This window comes from Nerophis lumbriciformis, linkage group LG20 (assembly GCF_033978685.3).
Source record: "Nerophis lumbriciformis linkage group LG20, RoL_Nlum_v2.1, whole genome shotgun sequence".
NCBI classification, from domain to species: Eukaryota; Metazoa; Chordata; class Actinopteri; order Syngnathiformes; family Syngnathidae; genus Nerophis; species Nerophis lumbriciformis.
In genome coordinates, this window is record NC_084567.2 from 26,929,623 (window position 1) to 26,939,942 (window position 10,320).

A 10,320-nucleotide genomic window follows, 5' to 3' on the forward strand; every position below is an offset into this window, starting at 1 on the left:
AATTGTCTCTGAGGTGTATCCCTGCGCAATTAGCTAAAAACCTAACATGCTAACTTTAACCAGGCGTGAACTCACAAAACATTTGATTTTGGGGTGTATTCCTGTAAAATTAGCTCAAAAGCTAGTATGCTAATGTTCCCATGCTAGCAAGAGAGTCACAATTGTTTACAGTTAGCATGTGTGGACTATGCAATAGTTGACTCTGAGGTGTAGAGCTGTAAGATAAGTTTTTAAAAGCTAGCATGCTAACTGTCAGCATGCTAGTAGTTTGTGACTAAAGTGTATACCAGCAAAATTTTAGAAAAATCCAGCACACTAATTGTTAGCATGTGTGCAGTAACAAAATATGTGACTCTGAGGTGTATCCCCGCGCAATTAGCAATTAGCTAAAAAGCTAACATGCTAAATTTTAGCTGGCGTTAACAAAATATTCGATTTTGGGGTGCATTCCTGTAAAATTAGCACAAAAGTTAGTATGCTAATGTTCCCATGCTAGCAAGATAGTCAAGAATGCTTACAGTTAGCATGTGTGGACTATGAAATAGTTGACTCTGAGATGTAGAGCTGTAAAATAAGTTGTAAAAAGCTTGCATGCTAACTGTTAGCATGTGTGACGTAACAAAATATTTGATTCTGATGTGTATACCTGTAACATTTGCTCTAAAATTAGCATGCTAATGTTAATGTTAATGTCATGTTAGTGAAGATAGTCAAGTAAGAAAATATAAGACTGTTCGGTGCATATCTGTGAAGTTCAAAAAGCTAGCATGCTAGCATGTCAAAATTAGCATACTAACCGTTAGCTAGTAAAATATTTATGTATGAGAAATATGTTATACAATTTTAGTAACGGAAGCTTGCCGGGGGATTTAACACCATATGCTGTACATGAGGGGTCCCCAAACTACGGCCCACGAGCCGGATCTGGCCCGCCAACATCCAAAATCCGGCCCGCGGGAAGTCTCAAAAATATACATATATATATATATATATATATACCGTATTTTTTTGACTATAAGTCGCAGTTTTTTTCATAGTTTGGCCGGGCTCCAGTGCGACTTATATATGTTTTTTTCCTTTTTTATTATGCATTTTCGGCAGGTGCGACTTATACTCCAAAAAATACGGTACATATTTTTTTTTTTTTAAATCTGTCCTTTCTAATCCATTTCTACCGCTTGTTACTCTGTGTTTCCTAGCCGCTCTGGCAAATCCTACTGTCTAAAAAGGCATTTTCCCATCGATAACGTGACATCATCGTGCTCGGAATATATATATATATATATATATATATATATATATATATATATATATATATATATATATATATATATATATATATATATATATATATATATCTATCCCGGCCAAATTTGTTTAACCCAATGTGGCCCCCAAGTCAAGTTGACTTGGGGACCCTTGCTGTCCACGATACAATTAATGAAGTCTATTATCAAAGGGACGATTGCTAACTACTATTCATTTGACATGGTTACACAACAATGATAATAATAATCACAATAATCAAGTTTCAGGGGCATAAAACCATGACTTTGTTGTTATCAATCTGTGACAGGAAATGTCGAATTGTTTGCAGTTTTGCATGAAAAAAAGGCTGAAAACAATGTGAAATTAGATTTTGATGGACAATGAATATTCTTATCTTCAAAAGGTTTTTCGTGTACAGTATATGTTACAAAGTAACACAGTCTTACATTGTTCTGAATGAATTATTTCTGTTTGATCCAGAGCCAACAGTCAGCACGACTTGCTCCACTGGACAAAAAAGTGAATGCATGCATCAAGGCCAGGATCCATACGACCTACCAAAAAACAGCCATATTTCTTGTCACTATGATGTGCTGCCTGCCCGAGAAAGTCCGACGTCAGACCACAAGAAGATGGACAGCGACTGAACATGTAGTCATTCCATGCAGAGATTAAGGTTTTACCTACCAGTACATCTCCACAACTGGAAGTGCAAAAATGGTACACTTGTTTCCATCAAGATATTACCTGACATCTGCTTAAGGAATGACTCATTCATAACAGTGGAAATTCTATATTGTGTTTATGTGTTATTTGGATCAGGGTCAGGTTATGTTTGCCCAAATAGATTCGAGAACATTCTGAGTCAATCATATCTCAGTTTTGATATAACAAGTATACCGTATGAAGAAGTATTATCCACACGAAGGAAAATAAACTCTACCATTAGAATAATCTCGTAAATGTACTTATACTAAAGCTACTTTAAAATATATACATATACATATATATATAGCAGTGGCGGGCCGCGCGTTTCTCACCTAGGCCGTCAGTGATGTCCTACTTAGTCCGACTTTACCTCTCAAAATACCGTAATATGTCAACACATGGACACGGCTGGAGATACTATACTACTGTTGCACACTACTGTTCATTGAATCCCCTCAACAGTGTACAAAACGGTCTATTTTTCTAGCTCTTGGGACGTGGAACGTCACATCGCTGGGGGGGAAGGAGCCTGAGCTAGTGCGCGAGGTGGAGAAGTTCCGGCTAGATATAGTCGGACTCACTTCGACGCACAGCAAGGGCTCTGGAGCCAGTTCTCTCTCTTCCACTCTGGCGTTGCACGCAGTGAGAGGCGACGGGTTGGAGTGGCAATTTTTGTTGCCCCCCTGGCTCAAAGCCTGAACGTTGGAGTTCAACCCAGTGGAGAGAGGGTAGCTTCCCTCCGCCTTCGGGTGGGGAAACAAGTCCTGACTGTTGTTTGTGCTTATGCACCAAACAGCAGTGCAGAGTACCCACCCTTTTTGGATTCACTAGAGGGAGTACTGGAGAGTGCTCCCTCGGGTGATTCCCTTGTTCTACTGGGGGACTTCAACGCTCATATTGGCAACGACAGTGAAACCTGGAGAGGCGTTATTGGGAAGTTTGAACGCCCGGATCTTAATCCGAGTGGTGTTTTGTTATTGGACTTTTGTGCTCGTCACAGATTGTCCATAACGAACAACATGTTCAAACATAAGGGTGTCCATATGTGCACTTGGCACCAGGACACCCTAGGCCGCAGTTCCATGATCGGCTTTGTAGTTGTGTCATCGGATTTGCGGTCTCATGTTTTGGACACTCGGGTGAAGAAAGGGGCGGGGATTTCTATCGATCACCACCTGGTGGTGAGTTGGCTGTGATGGTGGGGGAGGATGCCGGACAAACCTGGCAGGCCCAAACGCATTTTGAGGGTCTGCTGGGAACGTCTAGCAGAGTCTCCTGTCAGAGAGAGTTTCAATTCCCACCTCCAAAAGAACTTTGAACATGTCACAAGGGAGGTGCTGGACATTGAGTCAGAGTGGACCATGTTCCGTACCTCTATTGTCAAGGCGGCCGATTGGAGCTGTGGCCGCAAGGTGGTTGGTGGCTTTTGTGGCGGTAATTCTAGAACCTGTCAAGCTGAAGAAAGAGTCCTATCGGGTCCTTTTGGCGGATAGGTACCCGTAGGCCAAGCGGTGTGCGGCTTCAGCGGTCGCAGAGGCAGAAACTCAGACATGGGAGGAGTTCGGGGAAGCCATGGAAAACCACTTCCGGACGGCTTCGAAGCGATTCTGGATCACCATCCGCCGCCTCAGGAAGGGGAAGCAGTGCACTGTCAACACGGTGTATGGTGATGATGGTGTTCTGCTGACCTCGACTGCAGATGTTGTGGACCGGTGAAAGAAATACTTCGGAGACCTCCTCAATCCCACCAACACGTCTTTCTATGAGAAAGCAGTTCCTGGGGGAATCTGTGGTGGGCTCTCCTATTTCAGGGGCTGATGGTGCCGAGGTAGTTGAAAAAAGCTCCTCTGTGGCAAGGTCCCGGGGGTGGATGAGATCCACCAGGAGTTCCTTAAGGCTGTGGATGCTGTGGGGCTGTTTTTGTTGACAAGACTCTGCAACATTGTGTGGACATCGGGGGCGGTATGTCTGGATTGGCAGACCGGGGTGGTGGTTCCTCTCTTTAAGAAGGGGAACCGAAGGGTGTGTTCCAACTATCGTGGGATCACACTTCTCAGCCTTCCCGGTAAGGTCATTCGACCGTGTCACTCGGGAAGTCCTGTGGGGAGTGCTCAGAGAGTATGGGGTATCGGACTGATTGTGGCGGTCCGCTCCCTGTATGATCAGTGTCAGAGCTTGGTCCGCATTGCCGGCAGTAAGTCGGACCCGTTCCCAGTGAGGGTTGGACTCTGCCAGGGATGCCCTATGTCACCGATTCTGTTCATAACTTTTATGCACATAATTTCTAGGCGCAGTCAGGGTGTTGAGGGGATCCAGTTAGGTCTCTTCTTTTTGCAGATGATGTGGTTCTGATGGCTTCATCTGGCCAGGATCTTCAGCTCTCACTGGATCGGTTCGCAGCTGAGTGTGAAGCGACTCGGATGTAAATCAACACCCCCAAGTCCATGGTTCTCGCCCGGAAAAGGGTGGAGTGCCATTTCCGGGTTGGGGAAGAGATCTTTCCCCAAGTGGAGGAGTTCAAGTACCTCGGAGTCTCGTTCACGAGTGAGGGAAGAGGGGATCGTGAGATCGACAGGCGGATCGGTGGGGCCTCTTCGGTAATACGGACGCTGTATCGATTCGTTGTGGTAAAGAAGGAGCTGAGCCGGAAGGCAAAGCTCTCAATTTACCGGTCGATCTACGTTTCCATCCTCACCTATGGTCACGAGCTTTGGGTTGTGACCGAAAGGACAAGATCACTGGTACAAGCGGCCGAAATCAGTTTCCTCCGCCAGGTGGCGGGGCTCTCCCTTAGAGATAGGGTGAGAAGCTCTGCCATCCGGGAGGAGCTCAGAGTAAAGCCGCTGCTCCTCCACATGGAGAGGAGCCAGATGAGGTGGTTCGAGAATCTGGTCAGGATACCACCCGAACGCCTCCCTAGGGAGGTGTTTAGGGCACGTCTGACTGGTAGGAGACCACAAGGAAGACCCAGGACACGTTGGGGATAATACATTTACACTATCTTTTAAAGTGATACTTTGGCTTAGGGACGTTCCAATCAGGATTTTATGCTGCCGATTCCAATACTGATCATCCGTGAGTGAAATATACTGATCACATGTATTAACTGTAGATTTGTTATGGTGAGTGCTGTTAACATTGTAACAATATCCAGACAATATGTAAACTAGTTCCTCATTATTTTTTATCATACAATTGTTTGATCAAAACAAAGTCAATAGTACACAATAACTTGACAAAAATAAACTACTATATACAGTTATTACACTTTTAAATCCTTTAGTTTTTGCCCTCAAAGTCCTCCTGGGTCCAGGAAATGATTCCCTCAAATTGTAAATATTGACCAAAATAAAAAAAAATAGCAATCTAATCACTCTAGTATCGCTCATATACTGATACTACCTTTGGTATCGACACTATCAATAAATGGATGGATCCCCCTTCCACTTACGGGTCCACCTGGCCTCTACACAGCAACATACATTGTTATATTATCCTCTCTCTAACTCTTATTCATCTACTTGTTAGTAATTTCCTGTTAACATCCGTTTACTCTCTAATGTAACATGAGTCCGTATACATTTCTTAAACTTCACTAAGCACTTATTTTTTCTGTTGTTCCAAGCTAGCTTAGCGATTAGCATGCCTCCTTGTCTGCTTCCGCTTGTTCTTACTTTATGTACAACACATTTAGCCTCATTTTCCAGTGATAATAATTAGGGCTGCAACTAACAACTAATTTGATAATTGATTAATCTGTCGATTATTACTTCGATTAATAATTGGATAAAAGAGACAAACTACATTTCTATCCTTTCCAGTATTTTATTGGAGAAAAAAAACAGCATACTGGCACCATACTTATTTTGATTATTGTTTCTCAGCTGTTTGTAAATGTTGCAGTTTATAAATAAAGGTTTTAAAAAAAAAATTCTATAAAAATAATTAATTCTAAAAAAATAATAATAATAAAAAAGTAGCCTCTGCGCATGCGCATAGCATAGATCCAACGAATCGATGACTAAATTAATCGCCAACTATTTTTTTAATCGATTAGTTGTTCCAGCCCTAATAATAATACTTGTAAGAAATGCCGTTTATTAGTTGCAATGCTTTTGGCACGTCAACATCAGATTAAACAGAACGTTAGAACTTTTAAGCAAATATGTGAAACCTTTTAGTGTCCATTCCATACTGGAGGATACATCACATCTGAATGGCAATTTTTAATGTCACTTGAACAATATAACTTTTTTTCTATGTGGCCTTAATATTACTTAATAGTACTTCATACAAGTCATTTTGAAATGACATATGAATGATTTGTACCAAATTTGTCATATGTGGTCAATTGCGTGCCAAATAGTGTTAGGTGGTATGTGATGGCATACATTAAATGCTAAATTTTGCGTCGGAGAAACATTCCATTTCAACAATATGTGATTTATCAATCTCTCAAATATCACCACCATGTTTACGACTCTTTTAATCAGGGTCCTCCATACTGTACGTGCAGACCACTCGCTGTGCGTTGCACCCCGCGATTCGTCAGCTTTTGAATGACAGGCCGCTTCATATGATATTTTCCCGCTAACTTATTCCTAGCCCCTTCCTGCTCTGTCACTGATGAGAACAAACTTGCAAATTTCTCGAGTTGGATCCCCTGTTTGTGTTGTTTTGCAGATTTACGTTTTTATTATGTTGAATTTGGCACTAAAACATAAATTATTGAGCAATTTATGTCATATTAATTTATTTTAGTACAAAAATGCATCAAATCAAATTCAAGTTTGTATAAATATTGTTTCACATAAATTAAATTCTGCCTAGTTCCCCAGTCTAGCCCTGCTTTTACCAAACCTTTTGTATGTATTGTTTATATTTAATAATCCACAATACCATTAATACCTACCGCCATTTACAGAAGCTTAACCGAGCACAAAACCGTGACCCAGTATTACCTTTGTGAATGTTTTTTTATTTGTCTTGATATAATTGTCATGACATGATTGTCTTCTTACACATATTCAATACTGTATCTCTCTTGCCAAACGATTGCAATCCAGATTTCCTGTGAACACCAAGGTGCAAAAAGGACTCTTCTGTCATTTTTACCGCATATGTTATTTGGGATCCGGGGTGAGCTGGAGCCTATCCGAGATAATTTGGGGCAAAAAGTGGACTAATCACAATCATAGAGCACGTGTAAACACAGAATCTAATCTAGTTAGTCTTATCTAGTTGACACTTCACAATCAGAGGAAAATATGTAAGGTTTAGAAGACTTTGTGGGTGGTATTTAAAGTCATTTGACCTGTGCCGACCTGTTACAAATTTAGAAATAAAACAGAAAATGTGGCCCACGTAACATTAGCAAGAGCCAAAACGTGTTAAACAACTACATTGTAATTGTATCTCCAAGAAAAAAAAAATGTTGACTTTTATTTTGTAAAATAATTCCCTCTGGGATTTCACAAGGGGGATTGTTACTGCTTAAAATGCCTGAATTTGCAGCAGCTTTTAGTTGCAATGTTTTTTTCAATAACTTTGAATCAACTTGTTATTTTTATGAATCTGCTATTAATGTTTAGCTTAACCCCCAAATGCACAGGATTTTCACAAAAGATTTCAAAGAAATACCGTATTGATGCTTTACTCGTTTTATACCACACGGTCTCGAAAGTAGACACTAGATGGCAGTAAAAGCATAATTCATTGTCGAAATTAAATTAAGATCAATTATATAATTACAGAAAGAAAGACTTCCAAAAACGTCCTTATTTTCCGCTGTCTGCTCTGTCGAGTTGCAGACATTCTCCGTGTATGTTTTACACTTGAAAAGTCCTAACTTAAACATTTATTTATGTTCCAACACATTTATCACCGCGTGTTAAGACCATTTGTGTATTGCTGAGAGCGATCCGTAGAGATCATTTTTGTTGGTAAATAAGAGATTATCATCACACTTCAACATCTCTAACATGTAAATGCTGCCCCTTTGCTAGGTCAGCGTTGCCAATTAAAATCTGGACTGTTTACTGTCTAAAATATGGATCAAAAAGAATTGTCCGCGACAGTTGGACAGTCTCTTCCTGCCCAGGCTGCTTTGAACAGCACTGTTTAGCCAGAATAGGATTTTAAATGTTCTGTAATTCTTGATCATTGGAGTATTTTCCCCTGAGAGAGTTTTACTGACATTTTTTTAGGACACCTGGGGTCTGTTCTATGCTGTGAACAATCTACTTTGAAACTACCACTCTGGTGACTACCACTCTATTTTTTAAGGGAGCATTACAAATTCTAAGAAGAATAGGATGAAGTTTTTCACAATTATGTGGGAAAAAAGTGACTATTTTGGTAGCTTCTCAGGGCATTGAATGGAACAAACTGGAATGTTTACGCTGTCTTGGAAGCCATTTCTGTCTCTCAGCCCAGTTCGTGCTCAAAGACTGGATTAGACAGCTCAAGTCAAGAATGGGTTTTGTCCCTGGTGAAACCATTCAACCTTAAAAAATAAATACTTGGATCCCGCACCCTCCCCTCAGACTAGTGCTGAACAATCCAGTTGCAATCGGTTCAATACTCTGACAATACAACAAAAACCTGATAAATGAGAATATTTACAGATCTTTTTCTTGTTCATTCGACCAGAAGTGTTGTCAACAAACTGCATACCACCTGATGAATGTATTTTAGTATTGCGATTTCTTTCTCTTAATTTTAAAGTTTATTTCCTTTCTATTGTAGACGTTTAGTAACATGTACTGTCAATACCAATACTGTACCGTTGAATCTGATTTGAAGTGTTTCGAACAGTAGGTTAATTGGAATGTATTTATACTTAAAGAAACAATAAGACACATTTAAAGATGATCACATTTGAGCTTAAGCTGGACTTTGGCTTTGTGACAAGAACACTTCCCATAATTGGCTGAATATGTTCACCTGGATGAAAAACTACTTTATTAAGTGTGTTTTTGAAACATTGTAAATATTGTACAGTTTATAGTTCTGATCTGCTTTGATGTAAAAATACAAATTCCATTCAATGTCTTATTTGTGTATATCAGATCAGGCTTTTGGTATGAAGTGTAAATGATGTAACGTTTTGGACCGTTAACAGCCGTTTTATCTCTTATGTTGGCTGTAATCTTGACAGTGCATGAATTTGCTTTTTAAGAACTGTAAAATAAAATGTTTGTTGAGACATGTTGGCCCCTAGCCTAATATGCATTCAACACATCAATGTAATCACATAAAGAGTTCAAAGTACAAAACCTAAAACCAGTTAAGTTGGCACGTTGTGTAAATTGTAAGTAAAAACAGAATACAATGATTTGCAAATCCTTTTCAACCTATTTTTAATCGAATAGACTGCAAAAACAAGATACTTAACATTCGAACTGGAAAACTAAATTTTTTTGCAAATATTAGCTCATTTGGAATTTGATGCCTGCAACATGTTTCAAAAAAGCTGGCACAAGTGGCAACAACAGTTCAGAAAACCACTGTCAGTAACTACAGTTTGTCACTTCATCTGTAAATGCAAGTTAAAACTCTACTATGCAAAGCCAAAGCCATTTATCAACAACACCCAGAAACGCCGCCGGCTTCGCTGGGCCCGAGCTCATCTAAGATGGACTGATACAAAGTGGAAAAGTGTTCTGTGGTCTGGCGAGTCCACATTTCAAATTGTTTTTGGAAACTGTGGACGTTGTGTCTTCCGGAACAAAGAGGAAAAGAACCATCCGTATTGTTATAGGCACAAAAGTGTATTAGTGCCCAAGGCATGGGTAACTTACACATCTGTGAAGGCAACATTAATGTATTAAAGTATTTAAGTACAATGATTAGCATCAGTGGTTAAACTGAATCATAATATTACATCAATTATTATTATGATTATATTTGTATTAGTGCATCTCCTGGGAGTTGGCTTTAAAAACAAGTGACGCCTCTGTTTGTTACTTCAATCTAGGGCCTTTGAACGCACCACATTTATGTGCAATGAGATGCAAAAGGTAAACTTGTACAAATCCCAAAACCGGTGAAGTTGGCACGTCGTGTTAATGGTAAATAAAAACAGAATATAATGATTTACAAATCCTTTTCAACCAATTTTTAATCGAATAGACTGCAAAGACAAGATACTTAACATTCAAACTGGAAAACTTAGCTCATTTGGAATTTGATGTCTGCAACATGTTCCAAAAAAGCTGGCACAAGTGGAAAAAAAGACTGAGAAAGTTGAGGAATGCTCATCAAACACTTATTTGGAACATCCCACAGGTGAACAGGCTAATTGGGAACAGGTGGGTGCCATGATTGGGTATAAAAGCAGTT

General features: G+C 39.9%; 1 protein-coding gene across 1 annotated transcript in view; it reads left to right on the plus strand.

Annotated features, from left to right (window-relative positions):
* The window catches only part of megf10 (multiple EGF-like-domains 10), a 122,677-nt gene extending 113,493 nt beyond the window's left edge, over positions 1-9,184 (plus strand). Inside the window, exon 25 of the mRNA XM_061980720.2 lies at positions 1,750-9,184. Coding sequence (XP_061836704.2) covers positions 1,750-1,916 — 167 coding nt within the window. The 3' untranslated portion in view covers positions 1,917-9,184. The remainder of the gene's footprint in view (positions 1-1,749) is intronic.
* The last annotated feature ends 1,136 nt before the right edge of the window (positions 9,185-10,320 follow it).